The following is a 21,056-nucleotide window of genomic DNA, read 5'->3' on the forward strand; positions in this document are numbered from 1 at the left end:
GTCGAATATTAGTCTTAAGAACGACCTCTATACGTCCTAAAGTATCACAAACATGATAATACGACTACTATATAATTAATAGTCATGTTAAAGGTTTATAATAACCTTGTATACCACTTTCACCATTTTGAAATCAAATTTATAATATTTATTTACAATGAACACGCAGCTTATTGGTCGGGAAGTTATATAGTTGTCATATAACGCAGTCACATAGTAAATTATTCATAAAAATATGTGATAACATTAAAATTTTGAAGGCGCATTAAAAATTTGTTAAAAACTAACTTCACATTAATCAGTAAACTTGATTGCCCAATGGTTTACAACTGATGGAATGGTTTTATCACCTCAAATAACAAGAAAAAAAAATAAACACCGCTGTCAAAAATACTACTCCATTAAAATAATATTTTATAATATTCGTTCTTAATATAATCTTTAAACGACCATTACATACCGATTACATCATATAAAAATCATATTTGTGACATTAAGTCGAATACACGCCGCAACAGCTACCACTACACGACATGTAGTCAAATCGCCGACGCGTATATGACTACTATGCGACTAATTAGGTGTTTTATATGACTGTTATACGAAACTCTTAGCGCCTTAAGTTATATAAAATGGGCCCAAATGCCGTCGAGTAAACGTCCTTATGACGTTTATACGACTAGACTAAATAACATTAAGTTGTTACCAAAACGTCTACTCGACGTCTTAAATGTTTGTTGGGTGTGAACTTGTATGTTTGTAAACCACCGACGAAACAGGATAAAATCCTAATGTGGGACAACGTTTTTTTTAAAAAAAAAAAAAGTATAATTGGTTTTTTGTACCATTCTATTCAATTAAATAAATTAATAATTAACACCATCCCCCTCCCCCCCAGCTACGTGTACTCGCTGGCGGTGGTGATAGCGGCGATGGCGATGCAGCAGGACACCAGCCCGGTGACGTTCTTCGACACGCCGCCCATGTTGCTGGTCTTCGTGTCCTTGGGAAGGTGGCTCGAGCATATCGCCAAGGTACGTGGAAATTATAAGTAAGGTTATATACAATGTGATAGGGATGAGACTTCTAACCCGTTAAGGCTGAGTACTACATCTAATTTTATCGACAAAAGTCGGGGGTCGAAGGGGTCGAATCTCCCTAAAAATTATGGCTATTTTAATATATTTTTTTTTACTTTTTTTGATATCCAAGGTTGTATGCGTCGTAGAAACAAAAAAAAAACGACAAACGGTAGCTAATAACCTTGGCTAACTAATTCGTTACTTTTTTCATATGTTTGATAATGTTTTGGTGAGAAAAAAAAATCATATGTAATTCACATATGATTTTTTTTGATTTTTACCGAAAAAAAACACTATTTTTTTAATATTTTCAATTAGGGGTTCAACCCTCCATATTATTTTTTTTTGTCGATAACATTAGATGTAGTACTCAGCCTTAACGGGTTAGAAGTCCCACGCCTATCACATTGTATATATTGTATAATATTATAAAGCTGAAGAGTTTGTGTGAACGCGCTAATCTCCGGAACTACTGGTCTGAATTGAATAAGTATGTTTGTGTTGAATAGTGCATTTATCGAGGAACGCTATAAGCTATAAAACACCATGCTATGATCAATCGGAGCCGAGCAGAGCGGGTGAAACCGCGCGGAATTAGCTAGTTATAAATAATAAATAAAGTTACATATAGGTGGCTGGTAATTAGTGAACGATATTTAAACATGTGATTGTACTCATGATTACAAACAACTTTCCCGAAGAAACTTTTTTTGTATACTCATTAGTTTTATTTTTATCACAATAACAAAGTAAAGTAAAGTAAGTAAAGTTCCAAAATACCTACCTAGTTACTAGTCTTCCGATAACGCGGGCGCCTCGCTGCTAACAGCTGATCATGCGAAAGCACACGCGCGCGATATATGTAAGAACGGGGTGGTTTTTAGTCAGTAAGATTGTTGTCTCTCCTAGGGCCGGAGAAGTCATTGGACGATTTTCCCCCCTAAAAAAGTACACACTCACAAATATAATTTTACTAAATCCCCAACTTCTCTTCCAGGGCAAGACTTCGGAAGCTCTATCGAAGCTGCTCTCCCTGAAGCCTACAGAAGCGGTGCTGGTGACGCTGGATGACAATGGACATCCGATCAGCGAGAAGAGTATACCTGTCGACCTGGTGGAAAGGGGGGATGTGCTTAAGGTATGTATAGCAAATCAAGTGTGGTAGAGCCATGCTTCGGCACTGCTGGGTCGGTTCGACCGGAGTGATACCACGGCCGAGCAGAAAACCGACGTGAAACAACGCTTGCATTGTGTTTCGTTGTGTGGGTGAGATTACCGGAAGCCCAATTACTTCCCTTCTCAAACAATGTAACCAAGTATTGTATTGTGAATCTGATTGTAAAAGAGTAACCTATGGAGTTTCTTGCTCGTTCTTTTCCATAGGAATCTACACTTTGGAACGAGCAAATAGAGCAACTAGAGGACTGACCGACAGACAGACGTTATTAATATTATTATATTTGCTTTGACGTTCAAAAGTGCCTTCCTGGTCTATTCGAAATAAATAATTTTGACTTTGACTTTGACCTATTGAAGTATTGACCAGGGTCTGATGATTACCAGGTAGTACCAGGCGCCAAAGTGCCGGTGGACGGTAAGGTCCTCATCGGACAGAGTACTTGTGACGAGTCCCTGATTACTGGGGAGTCTATGCCTGTGCCGAAGACTAAAGGTAAGTGGAATGATGATAATGATGATGATGATGATTAAGGGTATATGGGTGGATTTTGTAATGAGTATGGGTTAACTTAGTGATGAGTGCTTGTCGAGTTTAGTGTGGATATGGTAATGATGATGACTGGATATGGTGATGATGATGTTGGTGATGATTGGAGGTGGTAATGCAGATGACTGGATATGGTAATGTTGATGATTGGAAATGGTAATGATTATAACAGACGATGGAAAAATTATAATGACGATTGAAGATGGTAATAAAGATGATTGGATATAGTAGTGATGATGATTGGAGACGGTAATTATGATGACTGGAGGTGGCTATGTTGATGACTAGATATGGTAACTATAATTATGGAGACAGTAATGATGATGATGACTAATACTTATTGCTTGAACGGTCTAAAAATATTGTTGAGCCTACCTTTAATTTAAGAGCATACACTAACTGTTGTTTCCCATATTTTTAAGATTGTCTGTATGTATCTTAGTTGGTAAGTCTTAATAAATAAATGCGGTAATAATGATGATTGGAGATAGTAATGATTATAACGATGATAATGATGAGTAGAGCTGGTTATGTTGATGATTAGAGATGGTGATGATAATTGAAGATGGGAATGATGATCATTGGAGATGCTATTGTTAATAAGTAGTAGACACACTAATAATAATTACCCCCCCCTGCCCCCCACCAGACTCGCTAGTAATAGGCGGCAGTATAAACCAGCACGGCGCCCTGGTGGTGACGGCGACCCACACCGGGGAGGCCAGTACACTGGCGCAGATCGTGCGCCTGGTGGAAGATGCCCAGGCCAGTAAGGCTCCTGTGCAGCGGTTGGCTGATACTATTGCTGGGTATGTATGTCTTTATTAACTGTGTGTTCTAAACTAAATTAAAGTTATTTTCCCTATTTTTCGTTCTCTGTGATAAAATATTGTGTTAAATAATGTGTGGGCACGCCATGTTTCGGCAAAATTATACCACGGCCCCCTCACAGAAAACCGACCGAGGTTACCGGAGGCCTAATTACACTCCCCTCCCCCTTATTACTCTCCCCAAGCCCCGATTCCTCAACAACCCTTAAATTCCTAACTCCCAAAAGGCCGGCAATGCACTTGTAACGGCTCTGGTGTTTCAAGTGTCCTTGGGCGGCGGCGATTGCTTACCATCAGGTGATCCGTCAGGTCGTCTACTGGCTTATATAAAAAAAAATTACAAATTAACAGCCTTTTTCAGGCGTTGCAAATTTGAGTTTGAATTTGTTTGTTTCTTTGTAAAAGCTTAGTAGTATGGGTTCAATATAAATAGTGAACTTACCTATATTTTTATTTTTTGTTACAGGTACTTCGTCCCTCTAGTAGTGTTCCTATCTCTGCTGACTCTCATTTGTTGGCTAATCAGCGGAGCACTGAACATTGACATCATCAAGCAGATTACACCGGTGAGTTTAATCTCTGTTTTAAAACTAGGATTCATATTTTATAATAATTATCGTGAGACATACTAAATTAACTAAAAATCACTGTTTACTCAAGTATATTAATGGAGAAAAGCTCTACTAGTTTCGAGTCACAGAGGGACTCTTCATCATGCGCAGACGCGGCGACGTCGCGCAGCTAGGAGTGCCTTTGTGACTCGAAACTAGTAGAGCGTTTCTCCATTTATTTGTACACAACGTTTGATTGAAAGTAAATGTCCATTTTATCAAAGTATTTTCTTATTAAATCATTAAATGGCACTGGGTAGGTAACCAACTGCAATACATAGAAGAAGCAAAAAGTGCTGATAGGTTTTTGTAACTAAATTTCCTGTTTTTTTATGGTATAAGCCGGTAAACGAGCAGACGGATCACCTGATGGTAAGCAATCGCCGCCGCCCATGGACACTTGAAACACCAGGGGCGTTACAAGTGCGTTGCTGGCCTTTTTGGGGTTAGGAATTTAAGGGTTGTTGGGGAATCGGGGATTGGGAAGATTGGGAAGAGGGTAATTGGGTCTCCGGTCACTCACACAACGCATGTATTGTTTCACGTCGGTTTTCTGTGAGGCCGTGGTATCACTCCGGTCGAGCCGGCCTATTCGTGCCGAAGCATGGCTCTCTCACACTCACCGTTCGCTCATTATGTGTTTGTAGTACCCACGACACAGGAGAAAATACTAGATTTATTGAAGTCTTGTTATATCCCCCCAGCCGATGTACGTGAACGCGGGCTACGCGGACTGGGAGCTGATCGTGCAGAGCGCGTTCCACTTCGCGCTGTCCGTGCTGGCCATCGCGTGCCCGTGCGCGCTGGGGCTGGCCACGCCCACCGCCGTCATGGTGGCCACCGGGGTCGGCGCCAAGCTGGGGCTGCTCATCAAGGGGGCTGAGCCCTTGGAGAATGCTCACAAGGTAAGTGACGCTAGTCATTTCTGGGGCTGGCCACGCCCACCGCCGTCATGGTGGCCACCGGGGTCGGCGCCAAGCTGGGGCTGCTCATCAAGGGGGCTGAGCCCTTGGAGAATGCTCACAAGGTAAGTGACGCTAGTCATTTCTGGGGCTGGCCACGCCCACCGCCGTCATGGTGGCCACCGGGGTCGGCGCCAAGCTGGGGCTGCTCATCAAGGGGGCTGAGCCCTTGGAGAATGCTCACAAGGTAAGTGACGCTAGTCATTTCTGGGGCTGGCCACGCCCACCGCCGTCATGGTGGCCACCGGGGTCGGCGCCAAGCTGGGGCTGCTCATCAAGGGGGCTGAGCCCTTGGAGAATGCTCACAAGGTAAGTGACGCTAGTCATTTCTGGGGCTGGCCACGCCCACCGCCGTCATGGTGGCCACCGGGGTCGGCGCCAAGCTGGGGCTGCTCATCAAGGGGGCTGAGCCCTTGGAGAATGCTCACAAGGTAAGTGACGCTAGTCATTTCTGGGGCTGGCCACGCCCACCGCCGTCATGGTGGCCACCGGGGTCGGCGCCAAGCTGGGGCTGCTCATCAAGGGGGCTGAGCCCTTGGAGAATGCTCACAAGGTAAGTCATGCTAGTTGTTTCATTATTTAACTGTCATGACGGTCCCAGTCGGCACTGCATAAGACTAACAAATTATCTTTATATTAACTTATTATGAGTGTGTAGCTGTTGGACAAAGTGCCTGTCGTATGTCGAGGTAGCATGGAGGTTCGAAATCTACCAACGGCAAGTAGCATGTCACTTTTCCCGCGTTATATGTGTACTTTCTAAGGCTATTTAGACACCACTGACAAACGGTGAAGGAAAACATCGTGAGGAAACCTAGGCTTATAATTTCTAATAAAATTATAAGTTTGAAATCGCCAACCTGCATTGAGCAAGCGTGGTGATTGATGCATAAACATTCTCCGTGCGAGAAAAAGCTTTAGTCAGCAGTGGATACTAATAGGTTGTTGATGATTGGACTAAGTGCTGCAAATGCCAATCTAATCACGAAATCTGGTTCGATTTTGTATTAACAAATTTTTAAGGTCCAGGTTGGCAAACGAGCAGTCGTATCACCTGATAGTTAGCAATCAACGTAGCTAGGTAAATGTATTTAGTGACAGGAATTAAGTTTTCTTGGGACCACTTACTACCTTAAATCTCTCATAAGAAACAAGCTATACATACAAGCCATACAAGTCGGTTAAAAACCACCCCTATTCCACAGGTGAAAACGGTGATATTCGACAAGACGGGTACGATCACCCGCGGCAGTGCGACGGTGGCCAAGCTGTCCCTACTCACCGGCTCCGCCAATACACTGGGTTCGGTGCTCGCCTGTCTACTTACTGCTGAACTCAATTCCGAACATCCAGTGGCTTCCGGTAAGTTATATTTTTTAATTATTCTTCTATTTAATAGTAAAAATAGAAAAAAAAACAATATCACGCTTTTTATGGCCGTAGAGGTAGTAGGTATACATTACGATAGGGGTAGGCAGAGGTGCTCATTAAAGCACATAATGCCGCTATATAATGTACACTCACTTTTCACAATTTGTGTTATAAGTCCCATGTAATAGGGGGTGAGCCTATTAAAATATTTTTTTTGTAAAATTAACATAAGATAACAGTTAGATAATAATTGAAATGTGACGTCACAAAATTTAAGACCCTTCCCACCCCCTTGTCACATAAAGTCACACTTCTTCGACATCCTCTCTCCCCCTTAACGTGTGACGTAATTAATGGATGCCCCCAAATACATGTTTTCCTTTTTTCTCATTGTAAATTCATAAGGCATATAAATATAAATGGATGGTCAATATATGTTTCCTTGTAAACTTCTGAGAAATAATGATGATTTATTTATTTATTTAACTTTACTTCTAATAACTAACTACCTATCTATTTATTATAAATTAAATGTTCTCTTAAAAAAATGTTTCTCTTAAATTATCTATATATTAATATGTGATGCAAACCCTTTTTACTAAAATTGCGCGGACGTAGGAGCATATTGGTACACTTATAGTTTATGTGTAGGAGAAGTGCAGAAAGCTAATATTTTTCAAAAATAATGCTTATAAGGTACATTAAATCAATAAATAAAACATTACACACACATGCATAGTATCTGATCATATTTGACAAAACGTCAAAATTGTCAGTTCTCACGTCTTATATGAGTAGAGTTTTATAAAAGAGTTTGTTTGAGTTCGAGTTAAATAAAAATTCTCCTTGAACGTATGTTAAGTGGTATTGTAAATTAAATCGTATATGGTCGAATTTCGACCACTAGGCGACCACTAGTAAAGATTATTTATTTATTTATTTATTTATCCCCCTCCCCCCATTAGCAATAGTCCGTTGGTGCAGCGCGGCGCTGGGCGGGCACAGCGGTCTGTCGTGCGTGAGCTTCGTGGCGGCGCCGGGCTGCGGCCTGCGCGCGCGCCTGCGCCCCGCCGCCGCGCAGCCCACCAACCTCGTCAACTTCAATAACCAGCCCAGGTACGTGGGAAAGTCAGCTGAGCTGATGGTAAACTGACCCATGCGTACTGCCATCTGAACAGGGGGCTACTACTACTCTAATTGGGTAGTATCCTCGGTCAAATAAATTATTACAACTTTTCAATTCAATAAAATAATCACACTCTCTTTCATAAATTTGATGAACTACTTAATTTTCGATGTTTTTCTAGCTAAATTTCTAGAAATAAGTCTGCTATTTGACGTCAAAAACTTATGACGTCATAACACACTATTTCATACAAAGTTCATAGAAAATATCGTTTTTGACGTTTCGAAAAAAGTATTGAATTTGACTAGTAGGAAACTAGCTTATTTAACGAAAAACGAAACTTCGCAAATTTCGTACTACAACTCCATTTATTGCGAACCTTTGTGAATAAAAATGAACGAATGAAATGAAGATAAATAAATAGGTTTTGATTTGAAATTGAAAATAAAACGTTATTTTAAGTAATTTCATTAGTAAATCAATAAAACCTACGGCCGAATATTAAACGAAACTTCGGATTTGAGAACCGGAGTAGGACCCCAGGTCCGCTCAAATTGCTGTGGTTCTTTCCTCAAAAGACCACTACAGAATTAACTTGCACGGTTCTCCGACATCTTTAATTAATTTTGTCTGGACTTTAAAAGAGATATTACTATCGCCCGAATACTCAAACGCTACTCAATTTTAAGTTGTTTTTAAATATCGTGCTATCTCTGTCATTTTATAAAGAATTGATAGCGACAGAACTAGTTTTGAGAGCGTCTTAAAATTGAGTAGCGTTTGAGTATTCGGACATAAGTGTGGGCTCGCCATGCTTCGGCACTGCTGGGCCGGCTCGACCGGAGTGATACCACGGCCGAGCAGAAAACCGACGTGAAACAACGCTTGCGTTGTGTGAGTGAGGTTACCGGAGGCCCAATTACCCCCCTTCCCAATCTTCCCAATCCCCGATTCCCCAACAACCCTTAAATTCCTAACCCCCAAAAGGCCGACGCACTTGTAACGCCTCTGGTGTTCAAGTGTCCATGGGCGGTCGCAATTGCTTACCATCAGGTGATCTATGTGCTCGATTATCGACATGTTCCACAAAAAAAAGCCAAGAGATGATGACTCCGGTCAAGCCGTTCCATTTGTACCGAAGCATGGCTCTCCCAAACCACATTACCATAATCCCCACTTTAAATATCACATACACTAATTCGAAATAAAAATCTTATGTACAGTAAAACGGGGTGAATAGGGATTGAGAGGTGAATAGGGACAGAAGAGGGGTGAATAGATACTATGAAGAATTTCCCTATACCTATTCACCCCTCTTCTGTCCCTATTCACCTCTCGATCCCTATTCACCCCGTTTTACGGTAATTAATTTCTCCCTCAGGTCAGGCACCTCATTCCTAGTAGAAGGCGTGCCAGTGGAGGTAGTGTCCCCGGGCGGGGACGCGGCGCTGAGCTCGGCGCAGGCGGCCGCCAGCCTACACAGCCTCATCCGGACCGACCAGCCCAGCGGGGGAGAGGTAAGGCCACGCTCCGTAGCTGTGTCAGTGGAGTAAGTCCACGTTTAGTAACAGTGTAGTGGAATTATCTAAGCTCAGTAACAGTGTGTTGAGTCCACACTTAGTAGTATTACAGTGAAGTAAGTCTACGCTTAGTAGCAGTGTAGTGAAGAAAGGCCACATTGAGTAGCAGTGTCAGTGGAAGTAAGGCCATGATTAGTAGTAGCTTAGTAGAAATAAGTCCACGCTAATAGCAGTGTAGTGGAGTAAGTCTACGCTCGGTTAGCAGTGTACTGGAGTAAATCCTTAGTAGTAGTGCTTAGTAGTAGTGTCAGTGGAAGTAAGTTCACGCTTAGTAACAGTGTAGTGAAAGTAAGGCCATGATTAGTAATAGTGTAGAGGAAATAAGTCTACGCTTAGTAGCAGTGTAGTGGAGTAAGTCCACGCTTAGTAGTATTACAGTAGAGTAAGGCCACGCTTAGTAGCAGTGTAGTGGAAGTAAGGCCATGATTAGTAGCAGTGTAGTGGAAGTAAGGCCATGATTAGTAGCAGTGTAGTGGAAGTAAGTCCACGCTTAGTAACAGTGTAGTGTAGTAAGTCCACGCTTAGTAGCAGTGTAGTGGAAGTAAGTCCACGCTCAGTAGCAGTGTAGTGGAGTAAGTTCACGCTTAGTAACAGTGTAATGGAGTAAGTCCACGCTTAGTAGCAGTGTAGTGGAAATAAGTCCACGCTTAGTGGCAGTGTAGTGGAGTAAGGCCATGCTTAGTAACAGTGTAGTGGAAGTGAGTCACGCTTAGTAGCAGTGTAGTGGAGTAAGTCCACGCTTAGTAGCAGTGTAGTGGAAATAAGTCCACGATTAGTAGCAATGTAGTGGAGTAAGTCCACGCTTTGTAACAGTGTAGTGGAGTAAGTCCACGCTTAGTAGCAGCGTAGTAGAAATAAGACCACGCTCCGTAGCAGTGTAGTGGAAATAAGTCTACGCTTAGTAACAGTGCAGTGTAGTAAGTCCACGCTTAGTAATAGTGTAGTGGAAATAAGTCCACGCTTAGTAGCAGTGCTACTGTTGAGATGAGTCTACGTTCAATAGGACTGCCAGCCAGCCGTAGTAGTAAAAACATTCGTCAATATTTAGTTATTAAAATATTTTTTATTATGTTTCAGGACGTAGAACAAGTAGTATTAATCGGCAATCGGGAGTGGATGTCGCGTAACGGAGTGACGGTGCCGCGCAGAGTACAGGAAGCTATGCAGCAGGATGAGGAGCTCGGCAGGACCGCTGTGCTAGCCGCTATCAATGGTATGTTGCTGGACTAAAGTGTGGGACTTAAGGCCAGCGCTGGTCTTAGGGTTTTGTGGGGTATTTGGTTGAAAGGTAGATTTTGGGGAGGTTTATGTTAAGGCCAGTGTTGGACGAATGTTTTTGAGGCATTTTTGATTATTGATGAGGATTGAAATAATTTTTTGGTTCGTGTTATTGAGCAAATTTTCTTTTTAAACATTTAGGGTGAAATTGTTAAAACCATTTTTTTACTATGGATATAATTTAGTAGGATTATATACTCTTTTTAGAAAGTCCAACATTGGCCAAAATGTTTTAAATTAATAGCTATTCATGCTGGACGAAAATTTAAAATTGATTTTTTATTAGAACTAAAAGTAAAAACGAGCTCAGTACAATTTTTTTTTTATTGTTGGACATCATACAAAAATGTTTATTTATTTAAACTTTAAACACAATACAATAGAATAGTGGTACATAAGGCGAATTTAATATGTAAGTATCAACTTTAGACTGCACGGTTGGCGCGGTGGCTGGACAACCGGCTGCCGCGCAACGTGTAGCGGGTTTGATTCCCGCACGGAGCAACTCTTTGTGTGATCCACAAATTGTTGTTTCGGGTCTGGTTGTCATGTGTATGTGAACTTGTATGTTTGTAAACGCACACACGACACAGGAGACAATCCTAATGTGGGGCAACGTTTTTAAAAAAAAAAAATTATCCCCCCAGACCAGCTAGTATGCACAATAGGCGTGGCGGACGAGGTGAAGCCGGAAGCCCACCTGGCGGTGTACTGCCTCAAGAAGATGGGCCTGCAGGTCTGTCTGCTGACGGGAGACAACAGGAAGACCGCCGTCGCTATAGCCAGACAGGTAACTTTATAGCTCTTTGACCGACTGTACCAATAGAGTTATGTGTGTGGTACTGCCTCAAGAAGATGGGCCTGCAGGTCTGTCTGCTGACGGGAGACAACAGGAAGACCGCCGTCGCTATAGCCAGACAGGTAACCTTATAGCTCTTTGCCCGACTGTACCAATAGAGTTATGTGTGTGGTACTGCCTCAAGAAGATGGGCCTGCAGGTCTGTCTGCTGACGGGAGACAACAGGAAGACCGCTGTAGCTATAGCCAGACAGGTAACCTTTATTGCTCTTTACCCGACTGTACAAATAGAGTTATGTGTGTGGTACTGCCTCAAGAAGATGGGCCTGCAGGTCTGTCTGCTGACGGGAGACAACAGGAAGACTGCTGTAGCTATAGCCAGACAGGTAACCTTATAGCTCTTTGCCCGACTGTACCAATAGAGTTATGTGTGTGGTACTGCCTCAAGAAGATGGGCCTGCAGGTCTGTCTGCTGACGGGAGACAACAGGAAGACCGCTGTAGCTATTGCCAGACAGGTAACCTTATAGCTCTTTGCCCGACTGTACCAATAGAGTTATGTGTGTGGTACTGCCTCAAGAAGATGGGCCTGCAGGTCTGTCTGCTGACGGGAGACAACAGGAAGACCGCTGTAGCTATAGCCCGACAGGTAACTTTATAGCTCTTTGCCCGACTGTACCAATAGAGTTATGTGTGTGGTACTGCCTCAAGAAGATGGGCCTGCAGGTCTGTCTGCTGACGGGAGACAACAGGAAGACCGCTGTAGCTATAGCCCGACAGGTAACTTTATAGCTCTTTGCCCGACTGTACCAATAGAGTTATGTGTGTGGTACTGCCTCAAGAAGATGGGCCTGCAGGTCTGTCTGCTGACGGGAGACAACAGGAAGACCGCTGTAGCTATAGCCCGACAGGTAACTTTATAGCTCTTTACCCGACTGTACCAACAGAGTTATGTGTGTGGTACTGCCTCAAGAAGATGGGCCTGCAGGTCTGTCTGCTGACGGGAGACAACAGGAAGACCGCTGTAGCTATAGCCAGACAGGTAACCTTTATAGCTCTTTGCCCGACTGTACCAATAGAGTTATGTGTGTGGTACTGCCTCAAGAAGATGGGCCTGCAGGTCTGTCTGCTGACGGGAGACAACAGGAAGACCGCTGTAGCTATAGCCCGACAGGTAACTTTATAGCTCTTTACCCGACTGTACCAACAGAGTTATGTGTGTGGTACTGCCTCAAGAAGATGGGCCTGCAGGTCTGTCTGCTGACGGGAGACAACAGGAAGACCGCTGTAGCTATAGCCCGACAGGTAACTTTATAGCTCTTTGCCCGACTGTACCAATAGAGTTATGTGTGTGGTACTGCCTCAAGAAGATGGGCCTGCAGGTCTGTCTGCTGACGGGAGACAACAGGAAGACCGCTGTAGCTATAGCCAGACAGGTAACTTTATAGCTCTTTACCCGACTGTAGCAACAGAGTTATGTGTGTGGTACTGCCTCAAGAAGATGGGCCTGCAGGTCTGTCTGCTGACGGGAGACAACAGGAAGACCGCTGTAGCTATAGCCAGACAGGTAACTTTATAGCTCTTTACCCGACTGTAGCAACAGAGTTATGTGTGTGGTACTGCCTCAAGAAGATGGGCCTGCAGGTCTGTCTGCTGACGGGAGACAACAGGAAGACTGCCGTCGCTATAGCCAGACAGGTAACCTTATTGCTCTTTACCCGACTATACCAACAGAGTTGTGTGTCGTATGTCAAAGTCGCGTTTATTGCAACTAAGTGTTCATATATTATGATAGTCACAAGATTCTTATAGTGCTTAAAAATTTAGCGGCCTTTTACAGACGTTGCAACATTTTATATAAATACATTCATTGTTTTCAATAAAATTCTAGGCAGAAGGTGCAACGTTATACTATGTGTAGAAGCAATCTTTTATAAGATGATGTGGTAAAAGACGTACCTTTCGGTTAAAAAGATATTGTTTGGATTTTTACGCTTTTAATTCTTGACTTTGACAGTAAATTATTTTAAGACTATTCCCGTCCCAATTCTTGGAGAAATAAATTAATTGATTTGTTTGAACCTGCTACAAAGTTACGAAAAAATAATGATGAACTAAACTTGTTACCCAACCGCAGTTTCACCCGGCTTCTATTAATCGTTGCAAGACGTTTTATACTCGATAAATGGACTATACAACACAAAAATAATTAAAGTAAAAAATTACGGATAACTCACGTACATTAATGGAGAACAGCTCTACTAGTTTCGAGTCACAGAGGGACTGTTGTTTTTTTAGTTAAGTTAGCATGTCACACGATAGTTTTTATAAAAAAACAAAAAGAATTTGTCAATTCGATCCAATAATTCCGGAGATTAACGCTGATGTACCTTTCTCCACCCCCCACAGGTGGGCATAAACAAAGTGTACGCGGAAGTGCTACCCTCCCACAAGGTGGCCAAGATACAGAAGTTGCAAGAAGAGGGGCAGAAGGTGGCCATGGTGGGGGACGGGGTGAACGACTCCCCAGCGCTGGCCCAGGCCGACGTGGGCATCGCTATCGCTAGTGGGACTGATGTCGCTGTTGAGGCTGCTGACTTGGTACTGATGAGGGTAAGTGTACACACAACTGGCATGAGTGTGAGCGAGAGATCTGATAGAAATGATTTATGACAGTTTCTATGGATTAAAATGACTTTTTTATGGTATAAGCCGGTAAACGAGTAGACGGATCACTTGTTGGTAAGCAATAAAACACAAGAGGCCGGCCTTTTGGGGGTTAGAAATTTAAGGGTTGTTGGGGAATATGGGATTGGAAAGAATAATTGGGCCTCCGGTAACCAAACTCACATAACGCAAGCGTTGTTTCCTAAGAAAAGCAGGATCCCCCGACTAGGGAGGTGATCGTGCCTGGCAGGCTTTCTGCCCAACTGTTGTTCGTTGGGATTTTCTATCCGTGTTAATTCGCCTGTAAACTTCATATGTGTGATGCAGGATATTTATGACGTCATCCGTTGATTTTGCTCGTAGATCGCCTATGTGCGACTTCTGTCATCTGCCACTTGTCATGTGTCGCCACATCTTAATATTTCCTTAGAATTGGAACCTGAAACGGAATATTTACCATGTTTTACAATTTTTATAAGTTTCCGATATTTCGGCATTGTTGCAAGCGCCGTGATCACGGATAAACCGAAATATCGGAAACTCATAAAAATTTAAAAACATGGTAAATATCCGTTTCAAGTTCCAATTCTAGTGTTAGTGACCATGTCAGTTTAAAAAATAATAATATTTCCTTACCTCTCTCTTACAGAACGATCTACTAGACGTGGTAGCATGTCTAGAATTATCCAGAACGACAGTGCGAAGGGTTCGCCTCAACTTCCTATTCGCGAGCGTGTACAACTTGCTGGGCATACCGTTGGCCAGCGGTGCGTTCGCCATGTTCGGGTTGCAGTTACAGGTTAGTGGGCTAAGAATATAAATGTTGCTGGACAAAATTTTGGTAGCTTGTAATGTTGCTGGGCATTTCAGTTTGCTACTTGTGTAGGCGAAATTTCTAGTGGGCAAATTTTAGTTTATATTTTTGAGAAAAAAATGTTGCTGGAAAAAAAATTTGCAACTTACAATTTAATGCTGGACAAACCGCTTTCATATAAGTTTATGCCACAGCAACTAGTAAACTTACTCATTCTTAGAAAAATCTTTGCTGATAAACATTTTAAAGGTCTTTTCAAATAGTTACTAATAAGTATTGACTGCACAGATGGTGCGGTGACTGGTCAACCGGCTGCCGCTCAACTTGTAGCGGGTTCGATTCCCGCACGGAGCAACTCTTTGTGTGATCCACAAATTGTTGTGTCGGGTCTGGGTGTCATGTGTATGTGAACTTGTATGTTTGTAAACGCACCCACGACACAGGAGACAATCCTAGTGTGTGGTAACGTTTTGAAAAAAAGGAAAGTAATAAGTAATGTATGTACTTCAACCCCTACAGCCGTGGATGGCGTCAGCAGCGATGGCGATGAGCTCCGTATCCGTCGTCTGCTCGAGTTTATTATTAAAAACGTAAGTATTTTACTATGGTATAAGCCGGTAAACGAGCAGACGGACCACCTGATGGTAAGCAATCGTCACCGCCCATGGACACTTGAAACACCAGAGGCGTTACAAGTGCGTTGCCGGTTTGGGGGATTAGGAATTTAAGTATTGTTGGGGAATCGGAGATTGGGAAGATTAGGATGGGGGGTGGGGGAGGGGTAATTGGGCCTTCGGTAACCTTACATAACCGAGGCGTTTTTTCACGTCGGTTTTCTGCTCGGCCGTGGTATCACTCCGGTCGAGCCGACCCAGCAGTGCTGAAGCATGGCGAGCCCACACTTCCAACGATTACCGACATATCATTATCAGATTTAAACATTATCAGAATCGATTCAGTATCTTAATTATATTGACTATGAATTTATTTCCGTGGTTAAGTTACGTGAAGATAAAAAATAATAAAGAATAATCACCTTCATCGTCATATGAGCAATAAGACGTCCACTACTGAACATAGGCCTCCCTAATGATTTACAGACATCCCAAGCAGAAAGGTTCTCATGTGGAACCGGCTAGCGCTGCGTAGGACGACAAGGTGGACACACTGATTAAAGTCTTAGGGAGTCATGTCGCTTCCAACCGGCCTATCTAGAATAAAAAATTAAAGCTAACATTAATTATCAACAGTTTCAAAAAACCAACACTGGAACAGCTGCGGACGACGGAGTATCTTCAATCCATTCACTTAGAGGAGCTAGACTCGGTGTCCGTCCACAGGGGGCTCGACGAACGGATAGACCCCAGCGAGAGGGGGGCGTCCCCATTGGCCAAGTAAGTACTTCTATATTAACTTAGTCAGGTATTAATTATTATGTTATCGGCTTACTCACGTAATGTTTTGACGATTAACTCGACTAGTTTCAACGCATGCTAGAGGATCATATTCATGAGGAGCATTTCGCGACACACGACGCGGCGATTGTCACGCTGCTACTATTACAATCGCCGCGTCGTGTATCGCGAAATGCAACTCATGAATATGATCCTCTAGCATGGCTTGAAACTAGTCGAGTTAATCGTCAAAACATTACGTGAGTAAGCCGATAACATAATAATTAATTTAGTATGTCTCACGAAAGTTACAATAAAATCATAGTCAGGTATTGATATTTTGTAGCTAGATAGAAGTTAGGGACCATCCATTAATTACGTCACACCTTAAGGGGGGGAGGGGGTCGACGAAGTGTGACTTTATGTGACAAGGGGGCGGGAGGGGTCTTAAATTTCGTGACGTCACATTTCAATTATTATAATCTATCTGTTAAAACACTATTATCTAAAAATTCTAGATGTAATATTATAAAATGTGACGTCACACTAGGGAGGGGGAGGTCCGACAAATGTGACCAATTGTGACAAGGACGGGGGAGGGAGTCAAAAATAATGAAATTAGTGTGACGTAATTTATGGATGGTCCCTTATGAAAGTTAGTAGTTATGAAGCCGTATTTATATGTCCGAATACTCAAACGGTACTCAATACGCTAGTGTCCTACTAGTCAAATTCAATATCGGAAATGTCAAAAACGATATTTTCTATGAAGTTTGTATGAAATACTCTATTATAACGTCATCAGATTTTTACGTCAATTTCATACAAAATTCATTGAAAATATAGTTTTTGACGTTTCGAAAAAAGTATTGAATTTTTACTTATTTCATTAAGACATTTAGTATATAGACATATTTCATACCCATTTAGACATATTACATAATACTTAATATGTATACAAAAAAAAACACAATTTACCTTTAAATCGATAATCAATCAATTGTTCGATTCCCGGGTCGAGCAAAATACAACTGGGCCTTTTCGGATTTTCTATAATTTCTCAGTAGTAGCACGGAGTCTGGAATTGTGCCCAGTATATGGCAATAGACTCACTATTACATGGGACTTATAACACAAATGGTGAAAAGTGTGTGTACATTGTATAGCGGCATTACGTGCCGTAATGTGCACCTCTGCCTACCCCTTCGGGAATAAAAGGCGTATTATTATACTGAAAACACAATATTTTTACCCTTTAAAAGTACTTTTTAATATTCAAAATTATATTTCAAACATAATTTTTATATTTCCATGCATTTCATTTACCATATGTAAGTAATGTGATCGCTTTCATCCATGTAACCTGCTATCATATCGCTCGATTCGTTACCATGTTCGATCTCGTCTCATTTCGGGCTAGCTCGAACAATTTCGCGCTTGAAGAGGGCCCTTAATTTTATAGTTTTAAGGTAGTTTGTAGTTATAATTGTGTTAGCTAGTTGCTATTGAAATTTGGTATTTAGTAGTATTTGTTTCTATTTGCGCTTACTTTTATATCTTTTATAATATAGGGTGACTGGTAATTAGTGAACGATATTTAAACACGTGATTTTATTCATGAGGCGCCCGCGTTACGGAAACAACTTTCGTGTTATTGTGATAAAAATAAAACTAATGAGTATACAAAAAGTTTCTTCGGGAAAGTTGTTTGTAATCATGAGTACAATCACGTGTTTAAATATCGTTCACTAATTACCAGTCACCCTATATACATATATGTAATCTGTCTCGCTACAAATTTTGATATTTTTAGTATATTATGTACTTTTCTTTTCAGCTATGTATGTATTATTTCTTGCCCTCATTGTGTATGCAATGTGTAACTTAATAAATGGTTAAAAAAATTACCTCTAACTTGATAATGTGGTTACTAGACAAGTAATCAAACTTGTTCCCTAGCATAATATTTTGATACTCACACACTCAAGTTTAATAATAGGGATGTTGACGGGGTATGAAAATTAAAAATCTATTTAGTCCGTCAGTTAGGTAATGAAAAAATATTAGACACGTATTTTTTTATTTTGTTGTATAAGATACTAAGATAAAACGAATCAAAGTTTAGGAGTGGGAGCAAATATGTCATTTCTACGTATAAAACGTACCTAGAAGTGACGCCACGCGATATTTCAAATCGATATTATCTTCAAAAGTATTTGTTTCTGTAAGAAAATAAAAAATACGTGTGTAATGTTTTAAAATAATCTACAAGACGGACATTAAAATAAAAAATAATATACAAAAATCTAATATTTATATTTATTAAGTTACACATTTGCACCTAGCTCTATTCATACTCTATCTCTCTCTAACTCTGTCTATCTCTCTCTCTGCAGCAAGAACCGCGACTCGTGGAAGTCAGCTTTGTTGAAAGTTGATGTATAAGTATGTAGTTCTTATACATATAGTTGTGTTTGTTGTGCTGTCCGTGTGTCTATGTTTGTGTTTTACAGTACATATAATTATATGGTCCGGTAATCAGTAAAAAAAACATATAGTTTTGACTTTTCAATACAATTCAAGTATTAAAAAAAGAATTCTTTAAACAGAAAGAACATTGTCATAAATCACTAAACTGAAAATAGTAAAGTCAAGATCAAAAAAACAGCAAATGGTTGCAGCTTGCTTGAAAACTTTCCACAAAGTGGCAATTGTATGTCATCTCTCGTCATTTGTAGGTTGCATGCATTCGTCAAATGACTGCATACTGTTTATTTGGCGTTCAAATATCATGAAGCTGTCTTCTCCTTGGGTTCAATACCCGAGTCTAATAAATCTGCATGAAGTGTTCGAAAAGACTACATTTATCGCGGTAGCTAGGCAACTGGCTGCCGTACAACGTGTAGCGGGTTCGATTCCCGCACGGAGCAACTCTTTGTGTGATCCACAAATAGTTGTTCCGGGTCTGTGTGTCATGTGTATGTGAACTTGTATGTTTGTAAACGCACACACGACACAGGAGACAATCCTAGTGTGGGGCAACGTTTTAAAAATACTGTGACCAATATATGGTAATGGGTCTATCTGTATTCTAAATTAATTATTATATGTTACCGGCTTACTCACGTAACTGTTTGACAAGGAACTCGACTAGTTTCAAGCCATGCTAGAGGCTCATTCATGAGCAGTATTCCGCGACACACGACGCGGCGATTGTGAGCAATCTATACTAATACTAATATTATAAAGCTGAAGAGTTTGTTTGTTTGTTTGAACGCGCTAATCTCCGGAACTACTGGTCCGATTTGAATAATTGTTTTTGTGTTGAATAGTGCATTTATCGAGGAAAGCTATAGGCTATAAAACATCATGCTATGACCATTAGGAGCCAAGCAGAGCGGGTCAATAAAATTATCTCCATTCTATTGTGAATAATAATTGTCTTGTTTCTCTCCTATTATCGGTGGTGGCGACATCTGTTGGTTGCAAAAATTGTGTTAATATGTTTTATGCATGTGTTTTTCCTTGTTAACGTGTGACAAGCAACTATGTGGTTTTCTGTGATGTTGTTTATAATTAAGTTGGATTTTAAATAGGAAATGTAGGGTCCTAATAAAGATTTGGTCACTTTTGTAGATTTTTTAAAAAAAGATGAGAATAAGAGTCTGTCGCTTGAGTGACTGCCTCGTTGACCCAGCGATCGCAATGTGTGACTGCCGGGCAAGGAGTCTGGGCTTTGATTCCCGGATTGGGCAAAGAATAGTTGGACTTTTTCGGTTTTTCTAAAATTTCTCAGTAGTAGCACGGAGTCTGGAATTGTGCTCAGTATATGGCAATAGGCTCACCCCCTTACATGGGACTTATAACACAAATGGTGAAAAGTATATAGTTTTCACCATTGTATTTAGCATATCTCACGAAAATTATTATAAACTCTCTATTAGTATTATAAAACCTACACCTCTGCTTACCTTTTGAAACCAACATCTAACTCTCCCCAATTTCTTCGCAGACTCTTCCACCGCAGCAAGCCGGCTGAGGGCTGCTTACTCCAAGAAGATGATGATCTGATGACCGTCTCCTTCATCCCCAAGAGGAGACAGGAGCCCAGCATCAACGGATGATCTTACTCCGACGGTGGGCACACGTCCCGCGGTTAGATCAGTTTAGAGTTTCATTTAGAGCTGCGATAGATGGCGTTGTTATCAAGTTTGGGATAAAGTATAAAAATTGTGTCTGGTGTATGGTATTAGGTTTGTCTCATAACGTAATTGGTGAAAAGTGGGTGTTAAATCATATTTATGCTTAACCTACAATTATCCTGAGGGGGAAACTTCTTCCGTCTTGGGCGAGGTGAGAGGAGTGTCAGACTCTTACTGACTAAATATTACCCCGTTCCTACTCCTACATAGAGCCGGAGCTACGGTAACCCGCTAAGTCCTATACCAAAGTCAATATCTAATCTACTAGCCTTACCCCCCAGTCTACCTATATACAGTTATAATATAAAAAAATTGAAAAACTTGAGCACAACGCCATCTATCGTCAACTTAATAGTACTTCCAATAACGGAATTGCTTTTCTATGGACAAAAAAGTGAATGTTGCAGTAAAACTACGAATTAAGACTGATATGGTGTAAATATACGTGTCGCAGTGATTATATGGGAAACGGGACGTTTTGTGAAATGACTAGAAGATGAAAAATTTTGAGGTATTATTATTATTTTTTCTTTTGTATTATTGTATTGTATGTAGATTAGTTTAGTTATAAGTTTGTTTCGTTATGTACGGTATTTTCGTTTTTATAATGGTATTT

At 41.2% G+C, this 21,056-nt stretch overlaps 1 protein-coding gene across 31 annotated transcripts in view; it reads left to right on the top strand.

Annotated features, from left to right (window-relative positions):
• The window catches only part of LOC118280338 (copper-transporting ATPase 1), an 82,423-nt gene extending 61,854 nt beyond the window's left edge, over nucleotides 1-20,569 (top strand). For 8 of the 31 annotated variants that reach the window (XM_050701841.1, XM_050701845.1, XM_050701843.1 and 5 more), the window contains 18 exons: nucleotides 899-1,034; nucleotides 2,080-2,220; nucleotides 2,646-2,754; nucleotides 3,458-3,617; nucleotides 4,105-4,204; nucleotides 4,954-5,154; nucleotides 6,417-6,573; nucleotides 7,548-7,698; nucleotides 9,090-9,225; nucleotides 10,366-10,501; nucleotides 11,214-11,302; nucleotides 12,352-12,483; nucleotides 12,877-12,930; nucleotides 13,773-13,976; nucleotides 14,680-14,829; nucleotides 15,364-15,434; nucleotides 16,095-16,238; nucleotides 20,251-20,568. In XM_050701841.1, coding sequence (XP_050557798.1) covers nucleotides 899-1,034; nucleotides 2,080-2,220; nucleotides 2,646-2,754; nucleotides 3,458-3,617; nucleotides 4,105-4,204; nucleotides 4,954-5,154; nucleotides 6,417-6,573; nucleotides 7,548-7,698; nucleotides 9,090-9,225; nucleotides 10,366-10,501; nucleotides 11,214-11,302; nucleotides 12,352-12,483; nucleotides 12,877-12,930; nucleotides 13,773-13,976; nucleotides 14,680-14,829; nucleotides 15,364-15,434; nucleotides 16,095-16,238; nucleotides 20,251-20,362 — 2,383 coding nt within the window. In that variant the 3' untranslated portion in view covers nucleotides 20,363-20,568. Of the gene's footprint in view, nucleotides 1-898; nucleotides 1,035-2,079; nucleotides 2,221-2,645; nucleotides 2,755-3,457; nucleotides 3,618-4,104; nucleotides 4,205-4,953; nucleotides 5,155-6,416; nucleotides 6,574-7,547; nucleotides 7,699-9,089; nucleotides 9,226-10,365; nucleotides 10,502-11,213; nucleotides 11,357-11,564; nucleotides 11,619-11,696; nucleotides 11,778-11,827; nucleotides 11,909-11,958; nucleotides 12,040-12,089; nucleotides 12,171-12,220; nucleotides 12,302-12,351; nucleotides 12,565-12,614; nucleotides 12,696-12,745; nucleotides 12,800-12,876; nucleotides 12,931-13,772; nucleotides 13,977-14,679; nucleotides 14,830-15,363; nucleotides 15,435-16,094; nucleotides 16,239-18,634; nucleotides 18,684-20,250 lie in introns of those variants that run through there. The other 23 variants (XM_050701846.1, XM_050701860.1, XM_050701861.1 and 20 more) reach the window with 23 other exon arrangements.
• Nucleotides 20,570-21,056: the final 487 nt, after the last annotated feature.

This window comes from Spodoptera frugiperda, chromosome 21 (genome assembly GCF_023101765.2).
Source record: "Spodoptera frugiperda isolate SF20-4 chromosome 21, AGI-APGP_CSIRO_Sfru_2.0, whole genome shotgun sequence".
NCBI classification, from domain to species: domain Eukaryota; kingdom Metazoa; phylum Arthropoda; class Insecta; order Lepidoptera; family Noctuidae; genus Spodoptera; species Spodoptera frugiperda.